At 43.4% G+C, this 18,935-nt stretch overlaps 1 protein-coding gene across 1 annotated transcript; it reads right to left on the bottom strand.

Annotated features, from left to right (window-relative positions):
• Nucleotides 1–7,464: 7,464 nt before the first annotated feature.
• On the bottom strand, nucleotides 7,465–17,441 carry LOC115178622 (uncharacterized). Its single transcript, XM_029739875.1, has 8 exons — nucleotides 17,072–17,441; nucleotides 16,449–16,551; nucleotides 15,400–16,209; nucleotides 12,421–12,595; nucleotides 11,803–12,071; nucleotides 9,524–9,690; nucleotides 8,646–8,885; nucleotides 7,465–8,523 (listed from the first exon to the last, which is right to left on the bottom strand). Exons 1-8 carry the CDS (start codon nucleotides 17,366–17,368, stop codon nucleotides 8,041–8,043), a joined length of 2,544 nt encoding a protein of 847 aa, XP_029595735.1. The 5' UTR covers nucleotides 17,369–17,441; the 3' UTR covers nucleotides 7,465–8,040.
• Nucleotides 17,442–18,935: the final 1,494 nt, after the last annotated feature.

Genomic DNA, 18,935 nt, shown 5'->3' with positions numbered 1-18,935 from the left:
ATGAGATTATACTAGCCTAATTATAGGATATGAGATTATTCTAGCCTGAATATAGGATATGAGATTATACTAGCCTGATTATAGGATATGAGATTATTCTAGCCTGAATATAGGATATGAGATTATTCTAGCCTGAATATAGGGTATGAGATTATACTAGCCTGATTATAGGATATGAGATTATTCTAGCCTGAATATAGGATATGAGATTATTCTAGCCTGAATATAGGATATGAGATTATACTAGCCTGAATATAGGATATGAGATTATTCTAGCCTGCCTCTTAATGCTGAATATAGGATATGAGATTATACTAGCCTGCCTCTTAATGCTGAATATAGGATATGAGATTATTCTAGCCTGAATATAGGATATGAGATTATACTAGCCTGCCTCTTAATGCTGAATATAGGATATGAGATTATTCTAGCCTGAATATAGGATATGAGATTATACTAGCCTGCCTCTTAATGCTGAATATAGGATATGAGATTATACTAGCCTGAATATAGGATATGAGATTATACTAGCCTGCCTCTTAATGCTGAATATAGGATATGAGATTATACTAGCCTGCCTCTTAATGCTGAATATAGGATATGAGATTATACTAGACTGAATATAGGATATGAGATTATACTAGCCTGATTATAGGATATGAGATTATACTAGCCTGCTTCTTAATGAAACTCACCAAGTCTCGGAAACTTGCTCTTTGCTCAGTATCTTCTTGAATGTCACATGCAGCTGATCTCCACTTTGTCTCTGAGTTTTGGAGATGGTTATTATCATGTTGTATAATGTATTAAATCTCTGTCATCTACATGGATATCTTCCATCACATTAACACAACCCGCTCAGAAACAACACATAGACAGAGCCTTACCATCTCTAATGGGTGACCAGTCCAGAGCCTTACCATCTCTAATGGGTGACCAGTCCAGAGCCTTACCATCTCTAATGGGTGACCAGTCCAGAGCCTTACCATCTCTAATGGGTGACCAGTCCAGAGCCTTACCATCTCTAATGGGTGACCAGTCCAGAGCCTTACCATCTCTAATGGGTGACCAGTCCAGAGCCTTACCATCTCTAATGGGTGACCAGTTCAGAGCCTTACCATCTCTAATGGGTGACCAGTTCAGAGCCTTACCATCTCTAATGGGTGGCCAGTCCAGAGCCTTACCATCTCTAATGGGTGACCAGTCCAGAGCCTTACCATCTCTAATGGGTGACCAGTCCAGAGCCTTACCATCTCTAATGGGTGACCAGTCCAGAGCCTTACCATCTCTAATGGGTGACCAGTCCAGAGCCTTACCATCTCTAATGGGTGACCAGTTCAGAGCCTTACCATCTCTAATGGGTGACCAGTCCAGAGCCTTACCATCTCTAATGGGTGACCAGTCCAGAGCATTACCATCTCTAATGGGTGACCAGTCCAGAGCCTTACCATCTCTAATGGGTGACCAGTCCAGAGCCTTACCATCTCTAATGGGTGACCAGTACAGAGCCTTACCATCTCTAATGGGTGACCAGTCCAGAGCCTTACCATCTACAACTCTAATGGGTGACCAGTCTAGAGCCTTACCATCTCTAATGGGTGACTAGTCCAGTGCCTTACCATCTACATCTCTAATGGGTGACCAGTCTAGAGCCTTACCATCTCTAATGGGTGACTAGTCCAGTGCCTTACCATCTACATCTCTAATGGGTGACCAGTCCAGAGCCTTACCATCTACATCTCTAATGGGTGACCATTCCAGAGCCTTACCATCTCTAATGGGTGACCAGTCCAGTCCACATGTAAACAGGTACCTTCCAGGGTCCATATGTAAACAGCTACCTTCCTGGGTCCATATGTAAACAGCTACCTTCCTGGGTCCATATGTAAACAGCTACCTTCCTGGGTCCAAATGTAAACAGCTACCTTCCAGGGTCCATATGTAATCAGCTACCTTCCAGGGTCCATATGCAAACAGCTACCTTCCTGGGTCCATATGTAAACAGCCTTCCTTCCTGGGTCCATATGTAAACAGCTACCTTCCTGGGTCCAAATGTAAACAGCTACCTTCCAGGGTCCATATGTAAACAGCTGCTACCTTCCAGGGTCCACATGTAAACAGCTACCTTCCAGGGTCCACATGTAAACAGCTACCTTCCAGGGTCCACATGTAATCAGCTACCTTCCAGGGTCCATATGCAAACAGCTACCTTCCAGGGTCCATATGGGTGTTGGGAAGCCAAAGAGGCTCCTAGCTTTGACTACTAATTGCATACTAATTGCGTACTAATTGGTTGATGATGTCATTGGATACACCTTAATATTCCTCTGTCTTTTTTTTACTACAAAACATAGAAACTCACCAATTATACAGGTGTTATAATTACAATCCTTCCCTCTCAGATGTCCCCCCTAACAGGTGATATAATTACAATCCTTCCCTCTCAGATGTCCCCCCTAACAGGTGATATAATTACAATCCTTCCCTCTCAGATGTTCCCCCTAACAGGTGATATAATTACAATCCTTCCCTCTCAGATGTTCCCCCTAACAGGTGATATAATTACAATCCTTCCCTCTCAGATGTTCCCCCTAACAGGTGATATAATTACAATCCTTCCCTCTCAGATGTTCCCCCCCTAACAGGTGATATAATTACAATCCTTCCCTCTCAGATGTTCCCCCTAACAGGTGTTGGGATTGTTAATTATATATTATACTATGGTATTATTTAGTTGTTGTAAATAGAGACTGTTGATCCTTTGTTAATATCAGAGAGGTTGACGAGTGATACAAACAAACATTGTTGCAGTTTCTTCCATAATGTGGTTGATGTGTGTTCAATTCAGGCATTTGTTAAGTCCTTAAAGGTAATATCACTTTCTCAGGTCATAGGATTTGGTTGGAGTTTCATCAACCCCCCCCCCCCCTCCATCCAGTCGTGGTTCTAGACCATTTCAACTGGGGGGCCCAAGCTGGGGCCCAGTTGTACTGTTAGAGGGGGGGACCAGTTACATTAGATGTTATTGTGGTCATATCGTTTTGCACGTAGTACGATACTGTTGTGTTCCGTCTAAAGCCGTCCCTCTAGAAAATGTGTGGGTTAAATTAGTGTTCCGCGTTGCCACTGTCTAATAACGGAGGTAAAAAAAAGAACGATAGCAAAAATGAGTTATGTAAAAATTATTTCATAATCCACATTTAGGGGGGGTCCACAAGGGGGTCCAAAATTGTTGTCACTGGCTCCCCCCTGGCCCCCCTCCCCTGACATTATAAAAACTGCCTCCTGAAAAACGATCGACCTGCATCCTAGAATCTGAGAAATATGGAATACGAGATACATTAGAATCTCCCACTATAACAAATAGGCTTCTCTATTCTTATTTCCCACTCTTTCTCATTGTGTGTGTGTGTGTGTGTGTGTGTGTGTGTGTGTGTGTGTGTCTGTCTTTGTGGTGTGTAAATGATTTTAATAACTGCCGGGTGAAAAATGACCCTAAGACAATCTTTATACCCTTGTGGTGTACAGCTTTCATGGAAATATGAACAAAGACGATGTTTCACTCTTTTTTCTAATGTTGTGGGTCACCTCTAGGAAAAGTCATCAAATTTCAATTTGAAAACAAATATATATATAATTTAGGGAGTTTTTCTCTGTTGTTAAACATAGTGGAGGGTCTTTTTTATTACCTTATTAATAAGACAAGACAAGGGTAAAGACAGGACTTACCGGTGTTAGTCAGATCTCCTGTCTCATCTTCCAATGTGACAGTTATCTCCCCCTTCACTGCAAAAACGGCATCTTCCTCCTCTTCTTCTTTAACTGTAACTTCCTCCTCTTTCACTCTGAACGCGTCTTCCTCTTCTTTCACTATAACGTCTTTCTCTTCTTCTTTCACAGTAACAGCCTCACCTTCCTCATCTTCTTGTTTTACTGTGACATCCTCCTCTTCCTCCTCCTCTTTCACGACAACGTTCAGCCACAGACCCTCTTCCTCCGTCCAGCAGACCTCCTCCTCCTCCTCCTCTTCTTCAACAGGAGGCGAGTAGCTTGGTGAACTCATGGTCGGGGATGTTAGCTAACAGTTAGCTAGCTAGGCTAATGCTAACTTAACCAGCCAGCTACGTTAGCTAGCTAGGCTAATGCTAACTTAACAAGCTAGCTAGCTGACCAATAACAACGTAAACAGGAAATTAAATGGGGTAACTAGTTAGACGATAGAAATGTGTTAAAAACACAGTGGCTCATATATCAGAAAACGTCTTAAGAGCTTGAACGTTTCCGCTATGTTGGCTAGCAAGCTACCGAGATGGCTGACCAGCTGTTGTTGTTGTTCTTCTTTTAGTTTTGATTTAACCGACCGAGAGGTGCCAACACCGCCCCCTACTGTACCGGAGTGGGAGACCGGTTACGACCTACCAATACCGCTATAATCTTCTCTTATCTAACCCTGCATTTCTATCTCAATACAAATAATTCCCTTATAAACTAAACTACTCCCATCACCACCCACCCAATCCCCATTCTCCCAGTCCAAACGGTCTCTGACCCTGTCATACAACCTCTCCCTGTCTAAATCATTACATTTCCTCTACCATACAACCATTACCCATTCCAGTACCCCCCTTGTTTCCCTATCAGTTCCTAAAGAGGAATTGAATTCCGTCGGCCCTCATCTCATCCTGGACCACATAACTCCATCCCCTTTACTGTTACCGTGACACTATCAGGGGGTGGCAGGGTAGCCTAGTGGTTATAGCGTTGGACTAGTAACCGAAAGGTTGGTGGATTGAATCCCCCTGAGCTGACAAAGTAAAAATCTGTCGTCCTGCCCCCTGAACAAGGCAGTTAACCCACAGTTCCCCGGTAGGCAATCATTCTAAATAAGAATTTGTTCTTAACTGACTTGACAAGTTAAATAAAGGTAAAATAAACGTAAAAAATTGCCCATACAGATTTCCTTGTATCACCGGGGGACGACCAGTACGAAAATAAATGCACTCACTAAGTTAATGACGCAAATGTAAAAAATAAACATTTCTGCTCTTACTACTTTCCTCCCGTTATCTCTGACAACAATCTAACCCATTTTTTTCCTGAATCAACGTTTTAATTTCTACACAACTCATTTTTACGTTTTTAATATTAATATCCACTGCTCGTTGCTAATTATATCTACGATATAATGTCCATTAAACTCCTGTATGAGCCAGGAAATCCAACAAAACTGAACATCGATACCATCTCTCTGTAAGCCAATCAACAGCGTCATTATTTCTACCCCATAAATCCTCAAGTTTCTGACTCTCCAGATCTTATTAAAGCACACTAAACTGATGCAGTCCCCATCATATCACTAGTCTTCCTGGTTGCACCTCCTCTATCCACTACTAAACTGATGCAGTCCCCAACATATCACTAGTCTTCCTGGTTGCACCTCCTCTATCCACTACTAAACTGATGCAGTCCCCATCATATCACTAGTCTTCCTGGTTGCACCTCCTCTATCCACTACTAAACTGATGCAGTCCCCAACATATGTCTAGTCTTCCTGGTTGCACCTCCTCTATCCACTACAAAACTGATGCAGTCCCCAACATATGTCTAGTCTTCCTGGTTGCACCTCCTCTATCCACTACAAAACTGATGCAGTCCCCAACATATGTCTAGTCTTCCTGGTTGCACCTCCTCTGTCCACTACAAAACTGATGCAGTCCCCAACATATGTCTAGTCTTCCTGGTTGCACCTCCTCTATCCACTACTAAACTGATGCAGTCCCAACATATCTCTAGTCTTCCTGGTTGCACCTCCTCTATCCACTACTAAACTGATGCAGTCCCCATCATATCACTAGTCTTCCTGGTTGCACCTCCTCTATCCATTGTAATTCAACAATTATCTCAACCATTTCATGTTGAATATTCAGATAAATCAAGTTTTAGTCTCTTTTACAGATTAACGTGGAACTCAGGAATAAATACACCTGCTTCTGTAAACTCTTTTCATGGGATCCTTGGAACCGTCTGTGTAACTCATAAATACACCTGCTTCTGTAAACTCTTTTCATGGGATCCTTGGAACCGTCTGTGTAACTCATAAATACACCTGCTTCTGTAAACTCTTTCCATGGGATCCTTGGAACCGTCTGTGTAACTCATAAATACACCTGCTTCTGTAAACTCTTTCCATGGGATCCTTGGAACCGTCTGTGTAACTCATAAATACACCTGCTTCTGTAAACTCTTTCCATGGGATCCTTGGAACCGTCTGTGTAACTCATAAATACACCTGCTTCTGTAAACTCTTTTCATGGGATCCTTGGAACCGTCTGTGTAACTCATAAATACACCTGCTTCTGTAAACTCTTTCCATGGGATCCTTGGAACCGTCTGTGTAACTCATAAATACACCTGCTTCTGTAAACTCCTTCCATGGGATCCTTGGAACCGTCTGTGTAACTCATAAATACACCTGCTTCTGTAAACTCTTTTCATGGGATCCTTGGAACCGTCTGTGTAACTCATAAATACACCTGCTTCTGTAAACTCTTTCCATGGGATCCTTGGAACCGTCTGTGTAACTCATAAATACACCTGCTTCTGTAAACTCTTTTCATGGGATCCTTGGAACCGTCTGTGTAACTCATAAATACACCTGCTTCTGTAAACTCCTTCCATGGGATCCTTGGAACCGTCTGTGTAACTCATAAATACACCTGCTTCTGTAAACTCTTTTCATGGGATCCTTGGAACCGTCTGTGTAACTCATAAATACACCTGCGCTTCTGTAAACTCTTTCCTAAGGGATCCTTGGAACCGTCTGTGTAACTCATAAATACACCTGCTTCTGTAAACTCTTTCCATGGGATCCTTGGAACCGTCTGTGTACACTGCAAGGCAATAATTAAACTTGATTACTAATACAGTACCAATCAAAAGTTTGGACAAGGGTTTTTCTTTATTTTTACTATTTTCTACATTTTAAAATTACAGTGAAGAGATCAAAACTGTGAAATAACACATATGGAATCAAATAGGGCTATCTTCTGTATACCACCCTCACCTTGTCACAACACAACTGATTGGGCTCAAACTCATTAAGAAGGAAATAAATTCCACAAATTAACTTTTAACAAGGGCACACCTGTTCATTGAAATGCATTCCAGGTGACTACCACATGAAGCTGGTTGAGAGAATGCCAAGAGTGTTCAAAGCTGTCATCAAAGCAAAGGGTGTTACTTCACACAACCCTGTTTTTAAATCTCACTTCCTGTTTTAAATCTCCCTTCCTGTTTTAAATCTCCCTTCCTGTTTTAAATCTTCCTTCCTGTTTTGACATCCCCTTCCTGTTTTAAATCTCACTTCCTGTTTTAAACTCTCCCTTCCTGTTTTAAATCTCCCTTCCTGTTTTGACATCCCCTTCCTGTTTTAAATCTCACTTCCTGTTTTAAACTCTCCCTTCCTGTTTTAAATCTCCCTTCCTGTTTTGACATTCCCTGAGATATGATCCTATGTTACTTCACTCAACCCTGTTTTAAATTCAACCTCACGGTCTGAAATGAAAACAGCACAGTGGAGAACTCGAAACAAAACTTTATTGAATAATCTAAACGAGAAATGAAATGAAATGACTTTTTTGTCTCCATCAGGAGTCTGAACAACCTGTGTGTGTGTGTGTGTGTGTATGTGCGTGTGGTGTGTATAAATGTGAGAAAGTCGAACATTCTTCAGAAGACAGCTCCCCTCCTTCCATCTGACTGTCAGAGGTCAACCCCCCCCCCCCCCCCGTCTTTCCTCGTCCTTCTTTCTCCTGGAGTCTGTTTTGAGTTTAAAGCTTTAAAACGGACCTCAGCTGCTTCCTACCCTGCAGCGTCATACATCATACGCAGCGCGACAAAGTGGGAGGCGAGCGGGCGATGCGTTTCTCAGTTTGAGGAGACCAACACGCCCGAGTATCAATCGGTTTGTTCTCGACTGTTAAATGGCGTACAAGTGCATCTTTGTAATCTAAACGCGTCGTCTCCGGATATGTTATTTTACTAGAGGTTTGTCTGGCCGTCCGTTCCGTTCCTGGTCCTACCCGGCGAACGCGTCAGACTCCTGGTACTGCACCTCGATCTCTTCAGGGTTGGTGCTTCGTTCCTGCTCCTCTCCGTCCTGCACCTCGATCTCTTCAGGGTTGGTGCTTCGTTCCTGGTCCTACCCGTCCTGCACCTCGATCTCTTCAGGGTTGGTGCTTCGTTCCTGGTCCTACCCGTCCTGCACCTCGATCTCTTCAGGGTTGGTGCTTCGTTCGGAGACGGAGTCGCCCTCTCTCGTCTTCCTCTTTCTGGTGGCGGAGGGTTAGTTCTCTGCGGCGCCCGTGGTGCGGTATCTTCTCCCTTCGACGCCGTCTCAAGGAAGGCGTTGGTTTCACCGGCTTTGGAAGGATTCATCGCGTAACGTTCGTCTTTCACCTGGCTGTCGTGGCACATGAAGTCGGCCAGCGTTTCCCTGTCGGCATTCGGGAGAACGTTTTTAACCTGTTAAGACACAAAACAAGACAGATAAAAGATGGTATTTTAGTCATCGATGGTTTTCAGACAGCCGTGGAATAAAATATTTGTATTTATATCCACCCCCCCCCCCCCCCCATCTGACTGACGATGGAAGTCCGCAGCTCGGTGAAGTTAGGGCTTTCAGGCAGGCCCATCTCCATCCACGCCTCCTTCAGGTAGACCGGTAGCTTCCTGATCTCAGTGTTGGTGGAATTGAAAAAAAAGTGCCGGGCTTTCTTTCCCCCCGGGAGGAAGTGCTTGAATTTCAGGAAGTCTGAAAACCAAGTGTACTCTTCTTTGGTCAGCGACATCTGGATCGTGGTTTCCATTTGTTTTGTGTTTCCCACCTGTTAGGAAATGAAAAAAACAAACAAACAAACAAACAAACAGGCATTAACGCTGCGGTGCCTGCAGTCGTTACCAAAAACCAACCAATCACATTCAGGTGGACAGTTATAGACTTACGTTGATCAGAGAGGTCCCAGACAGGCCCCACTGGGCCACGTTCAGGTGTAGTTATAGACTTACGTTGGATCAGAGAGGTCCCAGACAGGCCCCACTGGGCCACGTTCAGGTGTACAGTTATAGACTTACGTTGGATCAGAGAGGTCCCAGACAGGCCCCACTGGGCCACGTTCAGGTGGACAGTTAGAGACTTACGTTGATCAGAGAGGTCCCAGACAGGCCCCACTGGGCCACGTTCAGGTGGACAGTTAGAGACTTACGTTGGATCAGAGAGGTCCCAGACAGGCCCCACTGGGCCACGTTCAGGTGGACAGTTATAGACTTACGTTGATCAGATAGGTCCCAGACAGGCCCCACTGGGCCACGTTCAGGTGGACAGTTATAGACTTACGTTGGATCAGAGAGGTCCCAGACAGGCCCCACTGGGCCACGTTCAGGTGGACAGTTATAGACTTACATTGATCAGATAGGTCCCAGACCGGCCCCACTGGGCCACGTTCAGGTGTAGTTATAGACTTACATTGATCAGATAGGTCCCAGACCGGCCCCACTGGGCCTCCTCCACCTCCTTCACCGTCATGTTTCTATACAGGCCCGGGCTGTGGCCGTACATGGAGGTAAAATAGGCACAAAGGAATCCGTAAAACCGGTTCTGGTTCCTCTGTGTCCTCGTTTCTTCCAAGATTTCTGTTGGAACATGAGAATAAAAACAGGATAGCTTCCATAATGTCCTGTAAACATCTATAATAATAACAGACAGCATAATGTCCTGTAAACATCTATAATAATAACAGACAGCATAATGTCCTGTAAACATCTATAATAATAACAGACAGCATAATGTCCTGTAAACATCTATAATAATAACAGACAGCATAATGTCCTGTATACATCTATAATAATAACAGACAGCTTCCATAATGTCCTGTATACATCTATCATAATAACAGACAGCATAATGTCCTGTAAACATCTATAATAATAACAGACAGCATAATGTCCTGTATACATCTATAATAATAACAGACAGCATAATGTCCTGTAAACATCTATAATAATAACAGACAGCTTCCATAATGTCCTGTAAACATCTATCATAATAACAGACAGCATAATGTCCTGTAAACATCTATAATAATAACAGACAGCTTCCATAATGTCCTGTATACATCTATAATAATAACAGACAGCATAATGTCCTGTAAACATCTATAATAATAACAGACAGCTTCCATAATGTCCTGTAAACATCTATCATAATAACAGACAGCATAATGTCCTGTAAACATCTATAATAATAACAGACAGCTTCCATAATGTCCTGTAAACATCTATAATAATAACAGACAGCATAATGTCCTGTAAACATCTATAATAATAACAGACAGCTTCCATAATGTCCTGTAAACATCTATAATAATAACAGACAGCATAATGTCCTGTAAACATCTATAATAATAACAGACAGCATAATGTCCTGTAAACATCTATAATAATAACAGACAGCATAATGTCCTGTAAACATCTATAATAACAACAGACAGCATAATGTCCTGTAAACATCTATAATAATAACAGACAGCTTCCATAATGTCCTGTAAACATCTATAATAATAACAGACAGCATAATGTCCTGTAAACATCTATAATAATAACAGACAGCTTCCATAATGTCCTGTAAACATCTATAATAATAACAGACAGCATAATGTCCTGTAAACATCTATAATAATAACAGACAGCTTCCATAATGTCCTGTAAACATCTATAATAATAACAGACAGCTTCCATAATGTCCTGTAAACATCTATAATAATAACAGACAGCTTCCACAATGTCCTGTAAACATCTATAATAATAACAGACAGCATAATGTCCTGTAAACATCTATAATAATAACAGACAGCTTCCATAATGTCCTGTAAACATCTATAATAATAACAGACAGCTTCTATAATGTCCTGTAAACATCTATAATAATAACAGACAGCATAATGTCCTGTAAACATCTATAATAATAACAGACAGCATAATGTCCTGTAAACATCTATAATAACAACAGACAGCTTCCATAATGTCCTGTAAACATCTATAATAACAACAGACAGCTTCCATAATGTCCTGTAAACATCTATAATAACAGACAGCTTCCATAATGTCCTGTAAACATCTATAATAATAACAGACAGCATAATGTCCTGTAAACATCTATAATGATAACAGACAGCATAATGTCCTGTAAACATCTATAATAATAACAGACAGCTTCCATAATGTCCTGTAAACATCTATAATAATAACAGACAGCTTCCATAATGTCCTGTAAACATCTATAATAATAACAGACAGCATAATGTCCTGTAAACATCTATAATAATAACAGACAGCTTCCATAATGTCCTGTAAACATCTATAATAATAACAGACAGCATAATGTCCTGTAAACATCTATAATAATAACAGACAGCTTCTATAATGTCCTGTAAACATCTATAATAATAACAGACAGCATAATGTCCTGTAAACATCTATAATAATAACAGACAGCATAATGTCCTGTAAACATCTATAATAATAAGAGACAGCTTCCATAATGTCCTGTAAACATCTTTAATAACAGACAGCATAATGTCCTGTAAACATCTATAATAATAACAGACAGCTTCCACAATATCCTGTAAACATCTATAATAATAACAGACAGCATAATGTCCTGTAAACATCTCTGACATCTAGAAGAGTGGAATAACAGATGGTATCACAGATTGAGAGAAAAAAAAAAAAAAAAAAAAAACTTACTCAGCACTTGAGGGATCTTGACCTTGGCAAGAGACTGGCATTCCAGCAGGCTCTTTATAGACACCACCTTGCCTTCCTTCCTGGAAACGGCTCGTTTCACAGACTCGTTAATCTCCCTCATTGCCCGGTTGATCTCCTTCCAATGGTTTTTGGTCACCCGGCAACCAGGCGGAGGCATCTCCTCGGAGTACTGGAGAAACGCACCGATCGTCGAGGCGTAGTGGTCGACCGTGGCGACGGCCTTGTTCTTCTGTAGAGTCTGAAACCATCTAAAAACACACACACGCACATATAAACACACACACACACACACACACATATAAACACACACACACACACACAGAGACACACACACAAACACACACACACACAAACACACACACACACATAAACACACACACACACACATAGAAACACACACACACACACAGAGAGACACACACACACACACATAAACACACACACATAAACACACAACACACACACACACCACACACACAAACACACACATACACACACATACACACACACACACACACACACACACACTGTAACCTACTCAGTGAGTGTATTGTTAATGAACGCCGGTGAGACTGAAGAGACAGATCCTCTGCTCACCTCCTCATGTTGTTGTGGTCCGTCAGGAAAGTCAGAGCGGATGGATAAAACTCATCCTTCGCCATGTACGTCAAAAATTGCTGCACCATCTTGAGCTTTGCGGCACAATCTTGCTTCAGCTTATTGTTTGGATTTGGACCTTCACAGGTCTTCCTGAACCCCTCCATAAACACACCTAGTCAAAGAAACATAACATTTAGAACTTTATTAAAACAGATCTCACAAGGCAACATAAATCAGACAGGCTGTTTTTTCCTAATCCGTTTCAAAACACAAATACATTTGAAGACAGAGAAGCATTTGATTCTATTTCCATCAGATGAATGAAGTTTAGATTTTAATAGTCCACCTGCACAGTCAGGACAGACAGATAGAACTGTAGGTACGGTGAAATTGTTATGGTCTGAGCTCCAACAGGCTGGACACAGAGGAGGATGGGAGGGGGTCTGGGGAAGAGTGAAGCAGGCTAGACGGCGGAGGATGGGGTGGGGGTCTGGGGAAGAGTGAAGCAGGCTAGACGGCAGAGGATGGGGTGGGGGTCTGGGGAAGAGTGAAGCAGGCCAGACGCAGTGGAGGACGGGTGGGGGTCTGGGGAAGAGTGAAGCAGGCCAGACGCAGTGGAGGACGGGTGGGGGTCTGGGGAAGAGTGAAGCAGGCCAGATGCAGAGGATGGGTGGGGGTCTGGGGAAGAGTGAAGCAGGCCAGACGCAGTGGAGGACGGGTGGGGGTCTGGGAAAGAGTGAAGCAGGCCAGACGAAGAGGAGGATGGGGTGGGGGTCTGGGGAAGAGTGAAGCAGGCCAGACACAGCGGAGGATGGGTGGGGGTCTGGGGAAGAGTGAAGCAGGCCAGACGAAGAGGAGGATGGGGTGGGGGTCTGGGGAAGAGTGAAGCAGGCTAGACACAGAGGAGGATGGGAGGGGGTCTGGGGAAGAGTGAAGCAGGCTAGACTGAGCGGAGGATGGGTGGGGGTCTGGGGAAGAGTGAAGCAGGCCAGACGCAGTGGAGGACGGGTGGGGGTCTGGGGAAGAGTGAAGCAGGCCAGACGCAGTGGAGGACGGGTGGGGGTCTGGAGAAGAGTGAAGCAGGCCAGATGCAGAGGATGGGTGGGGGTCTGGGGAAGAGTGAAGCAGGCCAGACGCAGTGGAGGACGGGTGGGGGTCTGGGGAAGAGTGAAGCAGGCCAGACGAAGAGGAGGATGGGGTGGGGGTCTGGGGAAGAGTGAAGCAGGCCAGACACAGCGGAGGATGGGTGGGGGTCTGGGGAAGAGTGAAGCAGGCCAGACGAAGAGGAGGATGGGGTGGGGGTCTGGGGAAGAGTGAAGCAGGCTAGACACAGAGGAGGATGGGAGGGGGTCTGGGGAAGAGTGAAGCAGGCCAGACGAAGAGGAGGATGGGAGGGGGTCTGGGGAAGAGTGAAGCAGGCCAGACGAAGAGGAGGATGGGTGGGGGTCTGGGGAAGAGTGAAGCAGGCTAGACTGAGCGGAGGATGGGTGGGGGTCTGGGGAAGAGTGAAGCAGGCCAGATGCAGTGGAGGACGGGTGGGGGTCTGGGGAAGAGTGAAGCAGGCCAGACGAAGAGGAGGACCTTCAGAAAGTTTTCACAGAGCTTGACTTTTTCCACTTATTGTCGTGTCACAGCTTGAATTTAACATGAATTAAAACTTTATATTTTCTTTGTCACTGGTCTTCACACAACACCCCAATAATGTCAAGTTTTTCACTTTTTTTTTCATGCAAATTAATTAAAAATGAAAAGCTGAAATGTGATGAGTCAATAAGTTTTCAAACCCTTATGTTATGTTCAGCCTAGGAGTAAAAATGTCTCTTAACAAGTTAATTTAACCCTTATTTTACCAGGTATAAGATAAGTTGCATGGACTCACTGTGTTTTAAAATTATTTTTTGAATGACTACCTCACCTCAAGTCGAGCAGTGAATTTCAAACACAGATTCAACCACAAAGACCAAAGGAGGTTTTTCCCAATGAGTCGCAAAGAAAGGCACCTATTGGTAGATGGGTAAAAAACTAAATGTGAGTTACCACTCTCTATATTTTCAAGCATAGTTGTGGCTGCGTCATGTTATGGGTATACTTGTCATTGTTAAGGACTGGAGAGTTTTTCAGGATATAAAAAAAATAAAACAGAACGGAGCTAAGCACAGACAAAAATCCTAGAGGAAAACCTGCTTCAGTCTGTTTTCCACCAGACACTGGGAGATTAATTCACCTTTCAGAAGGACAATAACCTAAAACACAAGGCCAAATCTACACTGGAGATGCTTACCAAGAAAGACAGTGAATGTTTCTGAGTGGGCCGAGTTACAGTTTTGACTTAAATCTGACTTAAATGGTTGTCTAGCAATGATCAACAAACAATTTGACAAAACTTGGCGAATTTAAAAAAAAAAAATGGGTAAAATGTTGCACAATCTAAGTGTGAAAACCTCTTAGAGATTTACCCAGAAAGACTCACAGCTGTAATCGTTCTTAGAGACTTACCCAGAAAGACTCACAGCTGTAATCGTTCTTAGAGACTTACCCAGAAAGACTCACAGCTGTAATCGTTCTTAGAGACTTACCCAGAAAAACTCACAGCTGTAATCGCTGCCAAAAGGTGATTTTAATATGTATTTACTCAGGGGTGTGAATACTTATGTAAATGAAAATATTTCTGTATTTAATTTTAAATACATTTGCAAACATTACTACTACAAACATGTTTTCATGTTGTCATAATGGGGTCTGTAGATGCGGGGGGAGAGAAATCGATTTCATCCATTTTAAATTCAAGATGTAACAAAAACCCCAAAAAAGTGGAATCAGTCAAGGGGTGTGAAAACTGTCTGAAGACCCTGTAACTGTGATTAGCTGGACCCCAAACACAACGTGAACACAACAAAAACAAACAAAAAGTCGACCTTTTAGGCTTTTCCAAATACTTTTCCAAAAATAACAACACTATTTAAAGACAGTACTTACTCAGAGCAGAGCCCGGGAAGGGAATTTGGCTGCTCGATCCAGGCGCCGTGTCCTCCTCTGTCCGGGCCCCTGAACCCACGTCTTGGTCCTCCTGCAGCTCCTCTTGTTCTGTGTCTGACGCAAGAGGAGACGGTTCGGTCTGAAACCTGGACTTCGCATTTGCCGTCTTCGCCCCGACACTCGTCTTCTGCCTTTTCAGTAGCTGGTACCTCTTCCTCGCTCTATTCAGTTCAGAGATCAGCTTTAGGTTGTCCTCTCTAACGGATCGGATGGTCTCACGTATCTTGGTCAGGGCTTCATCCCGCTCTTGCAAAGCTTTCCGCAGCCTCAGGATCGGCGCTTGGCAGTGGCAGGAATAAGCTTCGCAGCTCACGTCCTCGTCCTCCTCCTCCGCTTCCAAAGGAGTCAGCAGCGAATCTAAAGAGTCGTCCTCGTCTTCTTGCTTCGCAACACCGTCCGCGATATCCAAACGGGTGGCAAGCGGTACGACAGGGTTGGACGCCCTCAACGTGGCCAGCCGCTCCATGGTCAGCCGTCTCCTAAGTTCCTCTAAAGCTCGTCTCCTCTGCGATCTGTTGAGCTCCGTGTGGGACTCCATGTGTCGATCCAGCCTACTGAGGCGGGCGGAACATCCCGTCACTGGACACGTTTCCTTTCTGATATTGACGCGGCCAGACTGCCAATTACAAAGGAGGATCCTCTCCTCCGTGTTTCTTATGTTGTGCGTGTTCCTCAGGTGCTGACTGAAGCCGACCACAACCTTGGGGCAAAGCGGACAGGAACGCACTGCAGAACGAACCGGAAACTTCTCTAGTACGAACAACAACAACAACACAATCAGTGATCTAATAAAGTAGAACGATCCAGGGTTGATTGGTTGTTGCTTAGAAACAACACCTGAGACCACACCTTCTCACTCTAGAATCTCTTTAACACCGCCTTCAACTCTTCCTCCTCCTCCTCCTCCCCACTAAAACACTCTTCCTCTGTTGTCAAATCTATTCCAGGTCTCCTCCTCCTCCTCCTTCCTGTTTTAAGACAGTACTTACTGGTGTTAATCAGGTCTCCTGTCTCCTCCTCTTCCTCCTCCTCCTCTTCCTCCACCAATGTGTCAGTTATCTCTCCTTCCTCCTTCAGTCCAAAAACTGCATCCTACAAATAAAATCAAATGTTATTGTTCACGTACGCGTGTTTAGCAGCAGATGTTACTGCGGGCGTAGCGAAACGCTTGTGTTTCTAGCTCCGACAGTCCAGTTATACCTAACAACTTCACAACAAATACACACACAAATCTAAAGTAGAAGGAATGGAATTAAAAATATATATAAATATATGGATAAACAACGTCAGAGCGGCATAGACTGAGATACAGTTTATACATATGAGATGAGAAATGATATGTAAACATTATTAAAGGGACATTATTAAAGTGGCCAATGATTTCAAGTCTGTATGTAGCCAGCAGCCTCTCTGTGTTAGTGATGGCTGTTTAACAGTCTGATGGCCTTGAGATAGAAGCTGTTTTTCAGTCTCTCTGTGTTAGTGATGTTATTTAACAGTCTGATGGCCTTGAGATAGACTGAAAAACAGCTTCTATCAGTCCCAGCTTTGATGCAGCTGTACTGACCTCGCCTTCTGGATGATAGCGGGGTGATGATGTTGCTGTACTGACCTCTCCTTCTGGGTGATAGCGGGCTGAACAGGCAGTGGCTCGGGTGGCTGTTGTCCTTGGTGATATTTTGGTCCTTCCTGTTGCATCGGGTGGTGTAGGTGTCCTGGAGGGCAGGTAGTTTGCCCCCGGTGATGCGTTGGGCAGATCGCACCACCCTCTGGAGAGCCCTGCGGTTGCGGGCGGTGCAGTTGCCGTACCAGGCGGTGACACAGCCCGACTGGATGCTCTCGATGGTGCATCCACTTTCTCTTCCTCCTCAGTCACTCTGAACGCCTCTTCATCTTCTGTCACTTCCATCTCCTCTTCTTTAACTGTAACATCCTCTTCCTCTTTCACTCTGAACGCGTCTTCCTCTTCTTTCACTGAAACGTCTTTCTCTTCTTCTTTCACGGTAACAGCTTCACTCTCTACTTGTTGTTGTATTGAAACAGCCTCCTCTTCCTCCTCCTCTTTGACGAGACCCTCTTTCTCCGTCCAGAAGACCTCCTCTTCTTCTTTAACAGGAGGAAAGTAGTTTTGTGAACTCATGGTCGGGGTACGTTAGCTAGGTTAGCTAACTAGCTGGTGAAATAAATAAAACAGCTAGTTAACATGTGAGACTAGCCCAGTTGCTAAGCTATTTTAGCTATTCAGCTTGCTGATTTAGTAACGTACATATGAAATTAAACGAGGTAGCTATCTATACGACAGAAATATGTTTTAAAACACAGTGAATTATATACACTGAAAGCGTCTCAACACCTATAATGTTTCGGTTTTTGTTGGTTAGAAAACTCCCCGAGGTGTCTGACTGACTGACTGTTGTTGATGACGTCGGAGAACCACCCCGTCCACTACATTATACGTCACAGACGCACATCCTGCCGTCTAGCTGACTGGAGTTTGGGGGGGGGTAAACGCAGTTCAGCAAAAAATAAAAAATATGAAATGTCACTTTTTGGTCGAAACTAAAATTCACATAGAAATATGTGTTAATAGATCTGTCATTCTCATTGTTAAGCAAGTCTTAAGAAGCGGTAGTTTTGTTTCTGTTTCTATTTCTATGTTGGTGGTATTGGCATCGGCCTCTGGTTCCAAATGGTTACATATTTTTTAAATACAGAAAAATAAAGTAGTTTTTTCCCACAAGTATTTCACTACATCCGCAATAATAACATTGTCACCAGTGCTGCTTTTTATCGTGACGGTAACACAGTCAACCTTAAATGGGACGTGTTCATTATAAATACATTGTGATTTAGTTTCAGTATCAGACTCATTTTCCTTATGATGTTGTTTGCAGCGCATACAGGCTGGCAGTTTATCCGGAGAAGGAGATGTACGGCGTGTCGTCTCTTCCATAAAGCGCTCATACCCAGAATCAAAAGGCATTTCACATTGGGTTTGAGTTTGAATAAAAACCAGTTAATTTAGTAAATCTAGACAGCTGTTATTTTTTTTACAAGACATAGACCCGAATACCTGCGCCTTATGTAAAAAAAAAAAAAAAAAGTATTTGTTAGCTTGTCCGCTATAAAAACAGGTTCAAGCATAACCAGATAAACGTGGCTTTGAAGACAGAATTAATCCCGTGTCCCCCTGTCGCTAGACTAGTGACTTCAACTATAACCTTGGCTGCCATCTATTGGAAAGGAATGGTAACATTTTTACATTTTAGTCATTTAGCAGACGCTCTGATCCAGAGCGACTTACAGTAGTGAATACATACATTTTTTTTAAACAATTATTATTATGTTTTATTTTTTTTCGTACTGGTCCCCCGTGGGAATCGAACCCACAACCCTGGCGTTGCAAACACCATGCTCTACCAACTGAGCCACAAGGGACCACTGGGCAGCTGGTTGGCAGAGTCAATGTAGAATTT

This window comes from Salmo trutta, chromosome 38 (genome assembly GCF_901001165.1).
Source record: "Salmo trutta chromosome 38, fSalTru1.1, whole genome shotgun sequence".
NCBI lineage: Eukaryota > Metazoa > Chordata > Actinopteri > Salmoniformes > Salmonidae > Salmo > Salmo trutta.
This window is presented reverse-complemented; position numbering and strand designations above follow the sequence as displayed.

Bases quoted from the DNA above. Each gene is read 5' to 3' on its own strand.
- LOC115178622 (XM_029739875.1), bottom strand. From the start codon at position 17,368: ATGGAAGTGACAGAAGATGAAGAGGCGTTCAGAGTGACTGAGGAGGAA. The intron at 16,210-16,448 runs GTAAGTACTGTC...TGTTCGTACTAG, and splicing joins AGGAGACCTGATTAACACCA to AGAAGTTTCCGGTTCGTTCT. The intron at 9,691-11,802 runs GTAAGTTTTTTT...ATGTTCCAACAG, and splicing joins CAAGATCCCTCAAGTGCTGA to AAATCTTGGAAGAAACGAGG.